Raw genomic sequence first — 19808 nt, 5'->3', positions numbered from 1 at the left:
TGACAGTGTTAAGCACTGTTATCGAAAAGTTAAGTGAAGAAGAAATTGGAAAAACTGCAAAGCGATTGTCTGATTATAGAAAATAGTGGCGCTAGTTCACAAGGAAAATGCTGTTAACTATGAACTAGCTACTACTACACTTTTTGGGATAATATTTTGTACATTCATTTCATTTTGTACTCTTATTTCAATTTCACATTATTTTTCATCGCATTATTGTTTCACTTATTCCAATTAATCTCCAGTAGATTTTGATTGAAATAATAAACATGCAATATTTATCATACAATATTATGACATGTATTTGTAGGGCATCAGGCGCAATGAATCGAGCAAAGGAAAGCAGGCTGGGAGGGAGGCGGCCTCTTCCTTGTCCTCTCCTCAGAAGTCAAGACTCTCCCTCATGTGTTGGAGGCTCCAGTTTAAAGTTGATTTGGCGCCATCTAGTGGACATGGTGTGAAACAGCTTCATCTTTATGACGGTGTTGCAGAATCCAGCTAATGTGGAGGTGAGTGCAGCTTTACTTTAATATCTCACTTATCCAACGTTATCTATCATCTAAAGAAAAAAATATATAGTATAAGGAAGACTAATTCATTTTTGTGAAGGATAGAAACTATTTCTTAGACATGCTAGCAGCATGTTGGTCAGTTGTTTGGTCCAGACTGAAATAACGTATTATAATCTGTATCTTAAACACAACATTTTCACTTGCTCCATTACTTTGATTTATGCCCAAATACCTGCTAAACTAATGGCATTCATATCAGCCTCAGCTGTGCTTTAAGTGCTTAGTGCTAATTAGCTAATGTTAGCATGCTAACACGATAAACTAAAATGGACAACGAGAGTCTGCATTTAGCATTGCCACTGTTAGCATGTAGCACTGTCAGCATCGGCACTGTTAGCATCGCCACTGTTAGCATGTAGCACTGTTAGCATGTAGCACAATACAGCCCGAAGGTTCCTTGGTCTTGTTCGTTGATTTACAGGTTAAATTACGTTATAATATAAAAATTCAACTACCGGTTTATCCTTTATTTGACATTCAAAGTTCATAAACCTGCTGTAACTCAAATACTTCAATCATTTCCATGTATTTCTTTTCGAGACATTTCTTAACATTAATTAAAAAAACAACTCAAATACTTGTAGGCTAAAATATGTAAAGAGCTTTTGCTCATTAGCCGGACTGATCCATGTAGAATGTAAGCAATGTGGAGTGAAATGTAGCTCAGACGGGTGACTTTCAAAGATGTGTTTGTTTCCATAATGCTCTGACTCTGCTGCTTTTGGCATTTGTCTGCCAGACTCCCGGGTTGCTGCATGTCATTAGCTGTCAGACTTGGCTTTGGCAAAGGCAGCAGCATGCCATGCATGAAGAATTGTGGGAAATTCTACAGACAACCCCCCCCCCCCCCCCCCCTTTAGTCTTTAGGAAGCTTCTTTAGTACCCTAAACATGTCGTCTGGAGCTTGTAGGAGACGCAGCTGTTGAAACCACAGTGGGAACAATTGGATCTCATTTATGATGTTGAAATTCATAGAGCGTCACGTTTTAATGTGAATTAAAAAAAGACACTTGTCAAACTTTTAGATCGATTCTCGCGTGGTCGCGTCACAAGCATATAACAGAAAATATGTGTGAAAGCTCCCACACAGAAAACACACGCAGCATGATTACATATAAACATTCTCAGAAAAACAAACAAAAAATATTTAATTTCTATATATTTTCTATATATAACGTTCATATACCACAAATTGTCAGCACAAATACAGACCCAAAGTCATTATTCACCAACCCTGAAGGCCTTATATATACGCCCCTAGCTTTAGAGAAGAAAGAAAGAAATAATTACTAAATAATCAGATTATTTATATTATAAAACTATTATCTTATTGCCACTAGCAGTACTAGTATAGATTTGCTGCGGCTGCTAAGCATACGATGCCACATATAAATATATATACGCAGTAAAAAAATATATTATATATTGTCAATTAGGCAATAGCGCCAATATTCTTAAAGATGGTGGGGAGTGGGACGGGATATAATTAGCATGCTTTGAGCAGAGGATAAGTGAGGAGGGGAAAGAGCAAGTGCTTTAGAGTGAGGGAGTGGGAGAGCATATGTGCAGGAGGGTGGGAGGGTTGGAGAGAGAGGGAGAGAGAGAGATAGGGGGGGAGAGGACAAGCGGATGGGTGCTGTGAAATCCGTTAACAGGGGAGCTCTGTGTGTTTGTTAGACGTCTTGGCTGCTTGCCCAACTTGGCTCATTGTAATCGAGGCATGATCGTCGACTCCAGGCAGCCCTCTCTGCCGCCTCGGCTGCCTCACGTCTGGACCCAGCCCAGCTCTCACCGCTGACATGGAAAGACCCGTGAGTGCCTTCTCTCTCCTTTCCCTCTCCCTTCTCCTCCCACACACCTCTCTCTCTCTCTCTCTCTCTCTCTCTCTCTCTCTCTCTCTCTCTCTCTGGTGTTAGGTTCCCCCCTCTTCCTCCTCTGCTCTGTCGCAGATTTAGCTGTGGCTACATGCAGCGTTTCAGTTATGCTCTTCCTCTCCCCTGTTGGAGCTCCTGTAGGTGGCAGGAACGCTGGGCAGCGAGGAAGCCTTGGCAGCTTTCTCTCTGCAGGGTCCCCCCCCACCCCCTCCCTGCCTCTCCCCTTTCGCCTGCCTGTCCAGGCATGGGTGCCGTCCGCTGGCAGACCCACAACGTCTCTGTGTGTTTTGTGGTTGTGTATTGATGCTGCACACATCACAGAACTCGCCGGGCCGATCCCAGAAGGGGTACCGTCCCCACAACAGAGTCTCCCCACTTTGTGGTGGCCGGTGTTTACTTCAGTCTCCGCCATTGGCCTCGCAGAGACTCCGGTTGGGCAGCGTCTCTCCCTTGCGCCTATTCTTGGTGGTATGTCCTCATGGTCTGTTGTGTTTGGATACCCTGACAACTAGAAGCCGTGAGGTAACCACTTTCCAGCCGCTTCTCTGAGTGAGTCCCAACTTTTGCTCACGCTCACCGTGTCTTTGCAGGTTTGACACACTGCATTCAGGATGTGTAGCTTTTGTTATTTCACTATGTGATGGCCTTTGTGCGCTTCGGTCTCTCGTGCGCTCGCTGTGATTCATCGTTCTGTGCTAATACCACAGAGAGCAGCCTCGACGGTCTGACCCCTGCGAATAATTTCTACAGAGTTGGGAGAATGGGGTACTTCAAAAGGAATTATGTGTTTTCACAGTTTCAACAAGCAGCGGAGGCAACTTTTCCATTGTCACTTGTCCTCAGCTCTGATTAACAACAGTCAGTGATTGATTCAAAGTGGGAAACACTTGTTTCAGCTGATTGAGTCGAGAGTTCCTCTTTTTGCTTTGTTTTTCACAATGATTGTCGTTCATTGAGTATTCACAGAGCGCTGCTGTTTGTGGGCTGAATGAAACTTTGTGTACAATATGAAAATAAATGCTGGCTAGCAAAGTGCAACCAGCAAACTCATAACTCTGATCCCACCTTTTCAAAAAGGTTGACACACATTTGTCTATCGCAGCCTATCATCTGTTGGAAGTTACATTTCGGTGTCTGTGAAACAATATGTTGCATTTTATATGAGGGAGGAGCTGCCTTGTCACCAGTCTTAATGCTGACATTTCATACACCCTGGTGCACCAATTTAAAGGACCAGTTCAACATTTTCTAATGTCCTTTCTAGCTAAGAATCTTTTGAGAAGGTCGACACCACTTTCATGACTGTGCGTTAAATGTGAAGCTACAGGCCGCAGCTGGCACAAAGTCAAGAGAGTGAATGAGTTAAATTCCCCAAAATGTGGTGCTATCCCTTTAAAACAGGTTGTGCAGTACAGTGGTGTTAATGCAGCTTCTTCTTTCATTGCGTCTCTGACTTGTCATACAGCTGACCTGAACCTCCAGTGATCTTGGTCTTTAAAGGGGGCGGTATACTCTCGTGAACCTCACGCTGCAGAGGGGAGTTCCTCCGTCACCATTCACAGTCACAGTCAGGTGAAGGAGCCACACAGATCCAGAGAGACTACACAGAGCAGGTTGGAGAGGGAACAGGAAGCTGCTGCAGGCTGAACTGAGATCTCTGTGTTGGGCATGGTTGACGCCTCCCCATTATCACTCTGTGATAATATCCTATTCTGGCCTCTTTTGAATATTTGTGCACATTTCTTTCATGTTCGCAGTTGGCACAGTATGTTAAAGAGGGATTTTAATGAAAGGAAGTGTTACCCACACACACACACCTAGACAAATTTTGCACACACGGCCTTCATTTTTAAATGTGAGGTTACTGATCTGATGCGTCTCTTTCCAGACCCCCGGTGAGATGATGCCCAAGAGGGATCATGAGCAGGACCAGCAGCTGGACAAGAAGATCGAGGCTCTCCGCAAGAAGAATGAAGCGCTCATGAAGAGGCACAAGGTATGGGCAGGTGCTTGCAAGCAGAGAGGCTTCTGTGGAGTCCAACATTTCACCGATTATCATCAGTTGTAGGAATACATGTCTGGGGCTCGTGTCTTTTCTGTGAGAGCCTGAAGCTCTTTCAGGCTTCCTGAATAATCTGTTGTTTTCATTGCGTTGTATTTAGGAGGTGGAGGAGGACAGGAAGAGGGCAGAAGAGGAAGGAATGGCGCTACAGAGCCACAAGGGCAAAGCTGAGGATCTTACCATCACAATCAGCAAGTCCACCAGTGTGAGTTTCTCAATAATTCTTGAAAAGCTCACGCGTCGAAGCACAGCTATTATTGCTGAAAGCCAATTTTTTTCACACTTATTTTTCTAAGGATAAGAAGCCTTAAAATATTTTTAGAATATGTTTGTCTTTGGTCCGGAGCAGGATAGTCGCGTGGTGGTCACGAAGCCATTCAGCGGCGGTTCACCGGCTGGGAAAGGACAGCAGGAGGCCGGGCCCGACAAGGGGGGGGAAGGCCCTCTGCAGGGGGCTGGCCGAGGCCACAGGAAGCAGCTAACGGTCACCATGGCTGGAAAAAAGGTAAATACACTGCAGTCCCAATTTCCACTTAAAGCGACAGGGACAAATATAGGAAACCCCAAAACCCCCTGAGGTTTACCTGTAATACATGAAGGAACAACACAAAAGCAATTCCTCATTCAGGAATTACACATGTTATGATTGTTATATTATATGACCTACATATATATCAGATCCATGGAGTCAGAGCTTTTAACGCTGCTCAGCAGGTGCTTTTTTTCAACTTTGCTTTGCTTTGATCTAAACGCTAGCATTAGCATGCTAATATGCTCACAATAAACCTAGTGTGGTGTGTTATCATGTTCATTTTACCTATTTAATGTAGAGTGTTATCAGGTTGTCTGGTAGCTGCAAGGTCGACGGTTCGATCCTTGGCTGGGACGTGTCGAAGTGTCCCTGAGCAAGACACTGAACCCCTAAAGGCTCCCCGGGCGCCTGTCATGGGCAGCCCACTGCTCCCTATATACAGGGATGGGTCAAATGCAGAGACAAATTTCCCCCTTACCGGGATTAATATAGTATAATAAAATAAAAATAAAAATAAAAAAGAGCAGTAGAAAAAAGAGGCTGATGGGAAGGTATAAACCAAAGAATTGGGGATCCCCAAAGTCATTATGATACATTCCGTGGATATCTGTACAACAGTTAATGCAATGCATCCAGTAGTTTTTGGGATATTTGTGTGTCGGTTTGTTGGTCCAACCGGCAGACTAGTATGGCTAAAAATGTGCAGCTGTGTGAGAGGTAAATGTTCTGATTTGTGCTCTGATTGTATTACAAATTAGAAATTTGAACCCTGAAATTACTAATCTTTGTGCATGTTTTGGACATGAGCAGGTTTGGCTCTGTTGCTACAGATATGACACCCTAACATGAGTACCTGTCTCTCCAGGGTAAGAGGGTGGTGAGTGAGAGGCCAGAGAGGAGGCCAGGCCCTTCGGACATCAAGAGCCCTACAGATGACGGACAGGCGAGGCGTGTGGAGTCAGCTGGGAGGGGGAATCAGCCGCCTCACACGACCAATAGAGACGCAGCAGAACAGGTCTGAATCGGACACAGTGAGCATTCCAGTGATCGTACGCTTCAGCATTTAAAACCTTGCATGCACCCCCCTGCCTGTTTCCACTCCCTGACCCCCCTTTGTTCGTTCTCGTGCTGCACCGACGTGTTTTACATAGATGTCAGACATGTGGGCTGGCCACTCCCCTCCAGTGATGGAGCACAATGGTCTGTGGACAGGAGGTGGACTGGGGCTGTGACTGACTGGTGTGGCAAGAACGGAGGGGGGCTACTAATAGAGCTGTTGGTAGATGTGCTGTAGAAACAAACCTTCAAAAGGCCTGGAGGCCGCCTCCTACTTTTTTAGGTTAATCCCACTCTGATCTGATAGATATTTCTCTTCTTTTCTCCCTCTGAAGTGGCTTTGCTATTTTTTTAGCAAAGGAAAACTCACTCAATCTTTTGGGTTTAGATTCCTTTTGGCCTGTTAAGTTCACAGAGTCCCTCTAGGGCCGTGCAAGATAGATCGATGCTTTCATAGCTCTTGTTATTGGTAGCGTGAGATCAGAGATGGCATGTTTAACATCAATAGCTTCACTATATACTGTCGGTCTCAGATTCCATATTTACCGCAGATCGGCAGAGACTTGTGCACATGCAGCACCCCCGGCCAGGCTGTGAAATGCCACACTGTCATTGAACCCCCCCCGGGTATGCAGAACAGCTGCTCTGACACACACACACACACACACAGACACACACACACACACAGACACACACACACACACACAGGCTGCTCAATCAGTGAGTTAATGCACAGCACAGACAGCTGATCCTCACCACTGTAAACACAGAGGTGGGAGGGGTCTGCGAACACAAAGCCATTGGAGGGTCTTGCTAAATATGTATATATACATCTGCCTCTGATTGGCTGATACGCTGATACGCTGAGCGCTGCAAACTGTCCCGTCTGAGTTAATGTGCACTACATCTATGGGCTGAACACGCTGCTCTCTTTCCCTGTTTGGTCTGTCCCCCGTCATTTGTCATGTGGACTGAATCAGCACTTGAACAGTGGCCAGCACTCCAGCACACCAGTCATCTGTGAGTCCCAGAGAACTGGTTTCCACGTGTTTGGAAAATATCCATGTTAAGCTGCACATATATATGGCCTCTGACATATTTTCTAATGAGCGTGTGTGTGTGTGTGTAGATAAATAACGACTGCGAGAGGGGTGTAGTTATTTGGCAGAGTCCCAGGCAGATTGTAATGCCTGGAGGTCCCTCAAGACAAAACTGTCAGTTCACACTCATGAGAAAGGAAATGCAGAGGGAGGGAGTGAGGGGAAAAAAGGGGGCGGGGGGGAGAGAAAGGGAGAGACTCATTGGCAGCCCACCGTCTGTTTCCAGCCTCCATTTCTCCTCTCTGGAACCTTAAGTGTTCTCCTCTCCTCTGGCAGAATTGTTTCCCCATTCCCACCATCCTGAAAGGACCGATTTGATCTAATTAACATTCGACTGCCTTCTCACTGTGAAAAGGCTCATTATGCTGCCAAAGAGACGGGCCTGGCGAGGTGCCAGGAAAGGGTCAGAGAGGGAGAGGAAGAAGGAGTGAGAGGAGAAAGAAGAGAAGAAATAAGGTAGACGGGGGTCTTTTGTGTTTGTGTATAAGCCAGGCAGCGTTTGGGTGCAGGAGAGTGCATGTGGGCGTCATTGTCTGCAGGTGCACTAGACCACTCTGTCCAGCGTTTATTGTTGCTCCCACCTCGACACTGTTCAAATGTTGCTGTTAACGGCAACATGACTCATCCACTGTGATCACCGGAGTGCATCTTCGCAGATGTACACTCAAAAAAACAAAATCCACACAATTCTCTACCTGCAATAGGATGAATTCCATTTTCCAAACCAAAATGAAATTCAACCACCAACTGCGCTCTGCTTGGTGACCTCATTGCAGAGCGGACATTTAAAACTGACCCACGAGTGCCAAATGAAGCTGTAGGACATTAGTCCACTTGGGGGCAGTGTAGGCCCCTAAATCCTCCGTCTGTGCTCTCGCTTGATTTGTTTTCAAAGTTTAAGGCGGAAGTAATGTGCCTCTTTTGAACCATGTTTAATTGGCTGACAACAAGTTGCTGTGTCATCTTCATTGTCGATGTGTTGATCTTCCTTTTATGTCTTGTCTCTCCTCTGTGACAGGACGGGGTTAAACAAGGGCAGCAGCACACCGAGGACCAGCACAGGCTTTCAGAGCAATGCCAGGTACCACAATGCCTCAGTTGACATAAACACACACACAACATATTAACATGCATATTGTCACCATCTCTAATACGTGTACCCATCTCAAAGGGTTGTATCTCTAGATGAAAACAAATGTGGAATACAAGGTTTCCACATGACAGCGCCACTATGTGAGCGCACGAAACACACAGGGATGCAAATACACGCTTCTCATCACAAACGCTCACATGCAGACAAGGCACAACACGCTCGTCCCCATCTGGCTCCCGCCGGCTCACGTGTCAACGTTGCTGGAGTAGCTCACAGCTGTCGCGCAGATCCTGCCTGCGACAAACAGGCTAAATAGGAAGGGTGGGCTTCAAAGGCACAACAAGTGATGCTGTTCATGCCTCTCTGCCTCTCTGTACCTTGCTGTCTTTGCAGCTGCAGCTCAAGGGAATACAATGCGTTGAGTTTTTTTTTTGGGTGTTGTGTAAGGGGTAAAGGTCACACAGCCGTTGGATTTGTTAGCTGCTTTGTTTAACAAATGTACAGGAAACCTCTTCTGGCATTTTCAGGCCTAAACCAGTGCAGCTTTGGAGGAAACAATTGAGAATATGAGCAGGATCGTTCTTAGTCACCATGTAGCAATCTATCTAATTTTCATGCACGTGTCTGAGCACGAGTCCTGCTCTCTCTCTCTCAGCACTGGCCAGACTCCCTGTGCTCCTCTACCTGCCTTGGCCCCTGACAACCTCCCAGCGAGGCCTCAGGGAGGCGAGAAATTGAAAAGTGCTAATTAGCAGGGCGGCTGTGGTGTCATCAGGAGACGGCCTGTTGGAACATGCTGGAAGCGGCCTCCCTTGTGGACACTGACGTTCTCCTGGGGACAGGGGGGGGGGGGGGGGGGGGGGGGGGCAGGGGGATGAGCACAGATGCCATGTTCTCCAATAAATGTACACATGAAGGCAACATGTTTACTTGGCTGTGATTGGTCCACACCTGAGGCAAAGACACCCATCATGTGCCGTTTCTCTCTCTTTCTCTCTCTCTCTCTCTCTCTCTCTCGCTAAAATGCTGATTGTTTTTCCCTTTTTCTCACACAATTAGATATTTTTTCCGCCAGACAGCAACATCAAAAAACAGACACTCATAAGCGCTTTCTCTCTCGGGGTCTGCTGGTCTTGTACGTGGTTTCCATCGGAGCACAGCCGTGTTTGTAGTCCTGGTTTGCTCCAGGGCTTTGTAACAAGAGCACCCAGCCTCTGTCCCCTTTGATGTGTTAAAGAGCCTGCATCACATCACTCTTTAGTATCAGCAAGCAATCCTTTCTGCTCTCGTGGCAGTAATCAATAAACAGGTTAAGAGGGGAAAGGAGGAAGGGGATCTAATTGCGTTTACTGGACACCCTTTTACTGGAATATTATCTCAAAGAATTTGATTGTGTTACCGTCCAATCGTCACGGTAGACAAACAAGGAGCTCTTTGTATTTAAATGGGAGCCGACTGGAATTAACAGTGTTTACAGTGATGCAGCACTCGGCATTTACAGTAAAGTGGAACCCATGAAAATAATATCCTTGTTTGTTCCTTTTCTTTTGAACCCGACTGATCTGTATACTGCCCTGATGCTTTGTTTAGAGATTGAGAAGATGTCTCATGAGCAGCCATGCTTGACGTGAGGCTGTTGTTGAGCTTCACCGCTCCGATTAGTGTGTGGAGTGACGCTTCGGATGTATTACATATTTCAAATGCAACTGTTTTGTGTCTGCTAAAGGAGCCGGAGAGCCTGCAGGCCAGCACAGACCTCAACATCCCCACGTCGAAAGAGGAGCAGGAGGAGTACGTGCGGTGGAAGAAAGAGCGCCAGCAGATCGACAGGGAGAGAGTGGCACGCCACAAAAACGCCAAGGGCCAGTGGAAACGGGCGTGGGACGTGGACAAATCTGACAACATGTAAGACTTCTTAGCACTCACACTTCCCAAGGCAGCTCTGCTGATGTCTTAGATTTCTTACAGCTGTCCCTCCGGGTGATATTTAATTGGCTCCCTCTATTTTTGTAATGGAGAATTCAATTCCAGGAAATGTTGACTGGACACAGATTAGGGTGTTATCTTTCCAGTCTAGGTGTTGTAAATCTATGTCTCTGTCCTCTAGTCTTCAATCCCCTTAGTTATGAAACAAGATGCTTCTTCATTGCTTTACTTACATCGTGTAATTTAATAATACATCGTCTTGCTGAGACTTCATGAGAAGATTGATGCCTCTCTGATGTCTGTATGCCAGCAGCTAGCTAGCTTACCTTAGCATAAGCTCCACTCACACCGGCACACCTGTCACCTGTCGTCTTAAAATGATTGATTAGGAAAAATTGACCCACTCCCCCCCACATAAAAATCAATTAAAGTGGAGTCAATGCCAGGCTGAAGATCAAAACAGAGTGTAACAAGTTGATATCAGGCTAAATCCCCTGCCCTGCCTAGCAGCTATTTTAAGAATCAATGCTTGTCTCCTCTTCTTTTACTTCCGAAGTTCGTGAGAAGCTTCATTCACTGTTGCAGATGTAGATAACAAACTAACTAACCTTGAAGAACATCTGGTGTCTTTCTATTTAGATTATTCAGTGGAAGGATCCATTAGGTGAGGTGCTCACGAGTCTAGATCTCGTGAAGTCACAAGACATTGCTCAATTATTACGTAAAATAATTACCTTTCAGGCACGTATCCCTGTATCCTTGTACCCCTGTATGACCAGTTATGTAACAGTGTGTAAGCATATCTGGTTGTGTGTTCTCTCACTGTGAGGATTGAGTTTGATTACAGGAGGAATGAGATACAGCCCAGTCGTTGTAAGTGTTTGTTGGATTTCAAACAAACCAGGCTGTGGTACAAAGAGTCGCAGAGTGAATGAATGTGCTGTTTATTAAGGAAGCTTCAAAATGTAAAGAGACAAAAGAGGAGCGGCTATTTTTAACTTGGGATAAGGGATGGAATACCTTGCCTTATTTGGCGAGGCTTCAACAAGGCCCTCGGGTAAGAATAGAAGAGGAAGTGTGTTTTTGAATCAACAATGTCGATGGCTTCACTGGATGCGAAATGCAGGAGTGTGACTCATGCAGCAAAAAAAAAAACACTCACCGATTCTGCAAAATCTCAAATTTACATAACAGATGTACAATAATGATAGTTGAATGTGAGAAGAGCCTGTTGATGGGGTGGAGATGGGCCGTTATGCCCCCTCAACAAAAAGCGGTTATGAGACATGAGCTTGCATTGGTTTGTGTTTCTGTCTTAACTGAACCTCCGCTTTTAGGTTTTCAGACAAATCCCTCGCTGACAGAGACTGGGGGCCCTCCAGCAGAGGTGAGACATTCACGAAGCGCAAACTGAGAAGATGAGGAAGAGGACCGCTCACGTCACAGTATGATGATAACATGATGTTTCCATCGTCTGAGTCCTTTTTTCCTTTTTATTGAATCAGTTTCTTTCTATTTCAGGTGGACGAAATGCTAGAAGAGGATCGTCCCGAGCAGGTGCGATATCCCACGCAACAATTATTTTATTCGTTTAGTATTGTTGTTGTTTCCTAATATTTAAAGACATTTAAGCACACACGGCGAGTAAACAGTAAAAGATGTACTGTTGCTTCCGCAGAAATGAGAACTGTCTTTTTATGTAAAATGTAATTTAGTTGTGACTCAACCTTTGGTATTCTTCTGTCCTAGGTCATGAGAAGCGAGGCAAAGACAAGGGAGCTAAAGACGTGCTAGTGATGAGCAGTAAAGCAAAAGGCATAGATCGTCTGACTGGGAGAGCCAGGAGGTCAGTAGCAGCTAAACATCATCTACAAACCTGATGTTATAGTTGACTCATGCTCTCCCCACAGCCTCAATTGAGTGTTACTGGAAGACATACTATGACGAGTGAAATAAGTGAAACGATTGTGGGGAAGGCTGTTGTTGTTTTCCAGCAGCTGACTAATTAACCCAGAAGGCTTCGTTTTGTGTCTCACGGCATTGGATTTGTTTTTCCTCCTCCAGCCATCCTGTGTTGTGAAACAAGCTACTGTGCTGGGTGGTGAGGAGGCTTTCAGTGTGTGTTGTTACACAAGCATTGCATCACCTCAAAAAGCCACCAGGCCACAGACCCAGGAGTGATGCATTATGGGCTTTTAGTGTGAAAGTGTAATGTGCCAGGTGATTTCCTCTCCACGCGTCTCAGTGATGGAGCTGGGAAAGGGTCAGGGGACAGTGCAAAACAGCATGCAGGTGTGTCCTCACAGACTCTTGTTAGCAGGGTGAGCTGATTACACAGCTGGGAATAAATTGTAGTGTAGTGAGTGGCAGCTCTCAGGCCACTAAGTGACACAATTCTCACAGTATGGTACATATGAAGCTACAACCAGGAGACGCTGAGCTTAACTTAGCATAAAGACTGGAAATAGGGGCAAACAGCACCTGTAAAGCTCACTAATTAAAATATATCTCCTTTTTTTTCATCCTATTTTGTTACCTCAGGACAGAGCCAATCTATATATGTCGTCCAATTTCCTGTTTTAATGATGAGCTAAGCTAATTGGCTGCTGGCTGTAGCTTCATATTTACTGCACAGTAAGAAAGTTATCGATCTTCTCATCTAACTCGGCGAGAAAGCAGGAAGCGTATTTCCCAAGCTGTCAAATTATTTAATTAGCCGTTCTATGAGGCTTACTGTACATTGCATATGGTAATGAAAAGAATAACAGATTAACAACACACACTTTTTAAATTACAGAACAGCTTTTGATGAAACTCATTTTATTTATTTTTTTAGATGGCAGGCACATGAAGACGGAGAGAACGAACAGGTGAGATATCAGACCTGTGTGAGTGTAAAACTGTCTTGCTTCATAAATGTCACTGCAACATTGATTTGTTGTTCTGATCTCATCCTCTAGTCTGCTGACACGACGTTAGAAGAGTTTTTGGAGGAACTCGACGCCCTCACAGATGCCGAGGTGGAAGATCAGAAAGATGAGGACTCGAAATTGAAGCTGTCTCCCGACCCAAACTCCCTGAGTACATCTGAGGAAGTGAGTGGATCCACAGCAGCCCCCACTCAGGGGAAGGCAGAGGCCTCGTCCCCTCAGGGTTCGGAGAAGAAAGTGCGTTTCTCAGAGGCGCTCATCCAGGCGGCTCACACAAAGCAAACCACAGGCTCTCAGGACTCTGCCTGCCCGAGGCCCTTAAAAGCCTCCTCACCTAGAAAGACCCAACACAAAGTGCAGGGGCCACAGCAGCCTCTGGAAAGTGCCAAGCAGGAGGATGTTAGTCCTCAGGATCAGGGAGGTGGTCCGCCTGCTCCTCCTGTTGCCCAGCAGCAGGCTTCTGAAACTGAATGTATTAAAGAAGACAGCACCCTCCCCACCGCTCCCAGCGCCCCCTCTGCTGAAAACGCCTGTGCCTCGCTACAGCCGAGCTCTGTGCAGCCTGTAGAGCTGGCCAAGTGCAACATCAGCAACACAAACACAGGTATGCACTAGCTTCGATGGACCTGACATTTCTACTATGCGGATGACATATAACTGATCTAGTGTTGGTTTTCTTTTCAAAGAGGAACTAATAGACTCCGGTCTGTCTGTGCTGAGCCTGGAGTCGGGAGAAACACACCCAACACACTCCACCAGCAGCGACAAGGTCAGTGTGAGAGACAGGAAGAAGGGTGAGAAGATCAATAGATGTGTAAATTAACCGATGGAGGGAAGTGCAAATGGATGAGAGAGAGAGAGAGAGAGAGAGAGAGAGAGAGAGAGAGTCTATCTGCACTGCAGCTGTGGGATATGATAAATAGTCTCATGAGAGAATGCCCCTTTACCTCATCCACCACTGAAACAGCTTGATAATACGTAACTTCCTCCTGAAATTCTTAATATAGAAAACACATGAATATTATTTGAATTATGGAAAATGAATAAGCTTTAACTTGTGCTTTTGTGTATGTTTTTCTCTCTTTTTTTTTGCAGGCAAGAGAGCGCGGGAAGATTGTTTGACATCTTCTGGTCGTAAATACTGAAACCAAATCACAGCGACACACAGAGCCTTTGCCTTTTTGTATTTGCGTTTTGCTTCGGGCAGCTCGTTTGAGTTGCCCCGTCTGTGGCTGACACACTAAACCCTGGTTTCATTTGGCTGTGGCGCCTCCCACCTGTGGACGTTCTCAAAACTCTCTCAGATTTGATGAAGGAATGGTGAAAGTTTTTCCTGCTCAAATATTTTTTTATATCCAAGCACTTTATGAGTATAAAAGTATGTGTACTGACACATTTTTCAACATGTTAATACGCTGCTTCAGTGCAATATCATTGAATGTTTACATTTGTATGAAAATGTCAGGGTACATATCAGGAGGCTAGATAGCCCTTGAGAAGCCACAGTCAAATTATCTAGTGCCTGATTCTGCCTTAGAGGTATTTTCAATAAGTGAAGACTGTATTATATGTTGATACAGCAGTGACAGACCTACAGTACAGTCTGTATTTATACACATAACAACTGTGTGACTACACATAGTTTATTTATTGCTTCCAGCATCAGTCAATGGCCTTGAACTAATCAGAAATCACTACAATATTAAAGGGCACATCTGGGACTTATTGTCTTATTGGCCACTGACCAAAACAGTTAAGTTGTTAACTTCCTAGAATATTACTACTGGCATAAAAAGTGTTTCATTGTTATTGTTACTAAGAACGTTTAAAGGGGGACTCCGTCCATTTTACACGTCAAGCTCAGTGGACTCGTCGTGGTCAGTGCGATTCAGCTCAGCGTGAAGGAGCTTCATCGAGTCTGACAAAATAACCCTGATGATGTCATAGTGATGTCATCAAGGTTATCTCAATTTGGAATTCACTAATTGAAACAGAAAGCTCACGTTGAGAAACTAAGGAGTGAGGTGATTGCAAGGCAGATATGATCTAAGAAATGCTATCAAGTTTGATTATGGGAAATGTAGCATTGAGGTTTTTTTAAGTTTGACCCAATCTAGTCACTAAAAGTCATATCTTTGAACTCTGCTACACAGATTTAAATGATTCTTTGGTGTCTCCAAAGTCCCCAAAACCTACATATAAATACAGCTCTTAATCGCTGGACTCCTCCTTTAATGTTAAGCTAACATTCAGCTAATAGCAAAATCCACACATTGTTATTGTGTTTTATAAAGTCGGCACAGTTTTACAGCTGAATCCCAATTATTCCTCAGGCTCTCAGTACACGTGTCTCAGCACTTAATATGGAGTTGCAATGTACTGTATGTCTGTCATTTTAAACAACGGACACCAGAGACTTGAAAGTCAACAATTGTGAATCAAAACTAATTTGAGAGCTAAAATATTACCTGTAATTTTTCACTCCTGCTGTTTTCAAACACTGTCCCAGTTGATAACAGCCTCCAACTCTTTCTCTGTTGAAGATTTTGGCCCCTGTGGGACCGACAGTCAAAACACTGGGATTCAGCTGCAAATTCTCTTTTCGCATTGTTTTGTAATTTGTTCTCTTTTATAATCACAAGAGACACTAATATTTTTGAAAAGCTAATCAAGAATCTAGCCTGTTGTTGTGCCTTGTTGCATATTGGCTTCTTCAAATACTGAAGGTTTACATTTATTTCATGGCCTGTACCATAACACACACTAGTGTTTAAATGTATTAACAGCTCTGCATCAACACTGAATTTATTTATTCACCTCTCCATTTGGACAACACAATGTTAACCAGAATTATTTTACAAATCTGCCATGTATTTGTATTTCTTTTTATTTATTAGCAGTCTGTGATTTTATTTTTGGTATCAAGTGTAATAAGAAGCCTTACAAGAACTCTGTCCTCAAAGAAGTTGTGGTTCTTGTGTCAGTGCTACAGTAGTAAACCGTTATGTAACCCTTAGTAGAGAACAGAGTGGACATGTGGTCAGCTTCAGCTGTGGTTACATAAAATACAAATAACCAGGAATCTAGCACACTGGGGAACCCATGAAGCGAGTCAGACGGTTTGAGGCCAGTCTAATCGGGGCCTTGTTCTATATTATATATAGAATTTGAATGGATGGTAACATAAACTGTTTAAAAAACATGTCATACAGATTATCTCTGAGATATTTAAAATTCCCTGTGGGACTCAATTTAGATAAATGAAGTTTAGGACCTACGACCATAGAGCAGTTGAGCATTTGTCCTCGTCTAGCGTTTTACACATCTCCATTGTCACCTCGCTTGAATGTCACATTTAGGAGGTGGTTGTGATTGTCTTGCTCCTCCTGGGTTTCCACTGCTGTCCTACATGTTTTCACATGCGCTCATAAGGAAGGAATAACTGCGAGGGTGTGTGTCGAGGTGTGATCCCTGCTCATTTAAATCAGTGTGCACCATAGCTTAGTTTGGAAGAAGGCATACAGAACATCAATAAAGTTTTTTTTCTGTATCTCAAACTCAAAATCACGACTGGCATCGTTTTGTTGCATCTCTTACCTTCTCCCTCACTCCCTGTCGCACCTGCGATAAACGCCACTGATGTGTCTGCAGTCCTATCTCTGGAGAGTTGTTACGTCCTAAGAAGAAACAAAAAGCATGGCCGCTGTGGTGGAGCGAAAAGAGGGGAGATGTGACAGAAACGTAGAGCACATCAACAGCCACTATCGTTACACCGAGTCTGCCTTCATGCTGGATTTGATTAATTTCAGATGAGCTCCCTGGAGGGCTGTTACATTGGAAACGACTCCCTCTCAGCCCTACGGGTGGGACCTCCCATAGGTGCTACTATTTTAATTATCTCCTCCCAAGGCTATCTCCATAGCAGCCTTCTGCCACTCAAGTGTTTAGGCCTGTGACATGTACAGTGAGTACAGGAGCCTCGTTCTCCTTGAGGATCAACAGGACTGCCTTGTATTTTCTTTCAACATGGCCCAGAAGGTTTTTGATTCCTGCAAAATTATGCTTCACGTTGGTGCTAAATTAGATAATAGTTTGAAGGACCTGAATCAAATCATCTTAACTACAGAGGTGGTGTTGATATAATGGAAATGAGTCCTGTATGCTGTGTTGGAGGATTGAAGTGGATTATGTTAAGTGCACTGTGAAGAAGCTTACCTTCCTGATGAAAAATCATAAAAGAGCTCAATGTAATCTAGGTCACAAAGAGTTATCAACACGGAAGTGCTTTAGCCAATCAGAGCGCAGGTCCGCAGCGCTGTGACATCAGAGGCGGGACAGCGTTCACTGCTGAGTGGCACTGTGTTAAAATTGTAACTCAGGCGAAAGTAAAAACAATATAACGTCAAATCAGAATGGCAACTATGGAAGCCCATTTACGCCACTGTGAAGAAAAAATAGAGATCCTGTAAGTCATATCTCATAATTATGAGACATTTGATATTGAAATAACCTTTTCTGCCTCCTGTCTGTGTCTGGAAGCCTCTGATTCTGGTCCAGTATAATTGTAATCTCCACTAATTTATAATTAATTAACTGCATTCCCTCCACTAATGTTGGGAACCGTGTGCTACATCAAGATCGCAGGAAGATCCGGCTAATGTTATGCTTCATGCACCAGTGAGCAACTTTCATTGAGAGTTGTAACCAACGCTGTATCCAGTGTTTTTATGTATCTGTGGTTGTACTGGTCTCGCCATGTCTAGAGCTGTGTAGAGGCAATAGAAATGCTTTCAAATCTGAATTGCTATAATGATGTTCTTCTAGTGTCTATGGTGGCATCTGTTAGCCATTAACACAGTGAGAGAACAGTCGTAGGCTCTGGAGGTGTTTCATCACAGTAGATGGATGTAGGCCCTTCGACCCTGCAGAACCTCTCTCAGACAGGTTTGCAGTTCCCACTGAGCGTGTGCGTCACCCCTCCGGCCCTGCCATGGTTCAGGATGCAACAACCCCGCCTCAGCAGCTGCCCTGATCAAGCACCCCCCCCACCCCACCCCACCCTCACAGCTTGGAGACTGGGCTGACATGGTGTCTATGTGCTGACTGTCATATTGATGTGAGGTCAGGCCTTTTAGTTAGCATCATCTGCGTAAACAAAGCTACAGTTTTTGTGCTTTATATTATTTAGAGTTCAGTTGAAGCAAGCAATCTTGAGTCACATCAGAGTTTCTTATTACATGTGGTGCATCATCAGTTTGCGATTGTTTGACAGTGCAATATATTTTAAGTGAAATATTGCATTAATAAAAACATCTTAGGTAATTCAGTCTTTTTTAGCATAAAAAATATTATTACATCTGTGTATTTTTATTATTACAATTATAATTGCCGCTAGCTAGAGACCTGATTTAGAACATTTTAAAATTGTAATTAAAAAATATGAATCACTTGATGCTTCTAAATGGGCCAAACATAAAGTTCATAATCAAGGACACACAGTACAGCTTTCTGTGATGTATTCCATGTTAGACCCATTTGACCTTGACATATTTTCTCTGTAGCTGTCATTTGCAGCCGATACTGTATAATATTGCCATATTTTTCTTTGTCCTTATGAATATATGTATATATATACTTTATATATATATTTATCATCTACACCATAGTTATGTCAACCTGCTGCAAACAATGATTGAAAAAGTCTTGAAAAAACATTATTAAACTGCTCAAAAGATGACAACACAGTGCCTACCTATCTAGCTTCACTTTTGTTTCATTATGCACCACACCACACATTTGCCCTTTCATTAATTGACGAAGCTGTTGTTTTCCTTCCTATTTTTCTCCCGAATCGCAAGACACCATGTTAATATTTCATAATCACTGTGTCTTGCTCAAACAACTGTACGTTGAAAGGCCTTTAGTTCCTCCGGCTTTGTTTGAAAGGTCTCTCGGTTGTAGTGCGTCACCCAAAACACGTCAACTCTGATGAGGAAAGTAGTTTCTGAAAAGCTGAACTTTAAAGCCCCCATCTGCTCAAATATGTTTTCTTTGTTTTGTTACTTCTCTGGAATGTTTGAGCTTCACAGAATGACGGATGTGCAGAGTTTGACACGGGAAGACTGTTTTGAAATTGATCTGATCTTCTTAAATCTGAGTTTAAGACGTGTGGTACGATTTGGAAACACCACGACCAGTTAGGTAGCCAATCATGGTCCAATGGGAAGCTTTCACCAGTGTGATGTGGAAACCTGAAGCCTTCAGCCCACATACATGGATGAGTGAAGCTTTTGAAATTAATAATATTTGCATATTTCATAGATTCTGGGTTTTTTAAGGAGGGTGAAGGAGTGGATGGAATTTCGATAACTTTTTACCAGAACATCATCTGGTGGATGATGCAATTGTTTACCTTTTCCTTGACAAATCTGTCATTAAAGTAACAACAGCTGAAACTGCCTCTGTTTCAAAGCTATTATATTACTAAAAAAAGGCTGACCGGGTTCAAGAGTCAAAGGTCGGATGCTGTGTCCTGGCTCAGTCGTCGCCTCCAGCAATAACTGTCAGTCCTGATGAACTCCCAATCAATAGGTCGGTCCTAACTCCTCTCATACATCACAAGAAGTCATACGAGGCGCTGGAATCACATCTGTCAAGGCCCTC

At 44.0% G+C, this 19808-nt stretch overlaps 1 protein-coding gene across 1 annotated transcript; it reads left to right on the top strand.

Annotated features, from left to right (window-relative positions):
- Positions 1–476: 476 nt before the first annotated feature.
- Positions 477–16702, top strand: ccdc9b (coiled-coil domain containing 9B). Its single transcript, XM_076108167.1, has 14 exons — positions 477–509; positions 4335–4442; positions 4609–4713; positions 4858–5013; positions 5906–6055; positions 8215–8277; positions 10016–10194; positions 11553–11602; positions 11737–11772; positions 11965–12061; positions 13052–13085; positions 13176–13749; positions 13832–13914; positions 14241–16702. Exons 1-14 carry the CDS (start codon positions 477–479, stop codon positions 14265–14267), a joined length of 1695 nt encoding a protein of 564 aa, XP_075964282.1. The 3' UTR covers positions 14268–16702.
- The last annotated feature ends 3106 nt before the right edge of the window (positions 16703–19808 follow it).

The sequence above is a fragment of the Anarhichas minor genome, unplaced genomic scaffold, assembly GCF_050575085.1.
Source record: "Anarhichas minor isolate MPS153535 unplaced genomic scaffold, ASM5057508v1 ptg000040l, whole genome shotgun sequence".
Taxonomy (NCBI): domain Eukaryota; kingdom Metazoa; phylum Chordata; class Actinopteri; order Perciformes; family Anarhichadidae; genus Anarhichas; species Anarhichas minor.
This window is presented reverse-complemented; position numbering and strand designations above follow the sequence as displayed.

Coding starts and splice junctions, on each gene's coding strand:
- ccdc9b (XM_076108167.1), top strand. CDS start 477: ATGACGGTGTTGCAGAATCCAGCTAATGTGGAG. Junction 4,443..4,608: donor CGCTCATGAAGAGGCACAAG/GTATGGGCAGGT, acceptor CGTTGTATTTAG/GAGGTGGAGGAGGACAGGAA. Junction 10,195..11,552: donor GTGGACAAATCTGACAACAT/GTAAGACTTCTT, acceptor CTCCGCTTTTAG/GTTTTCAGACAAATCCCTCG.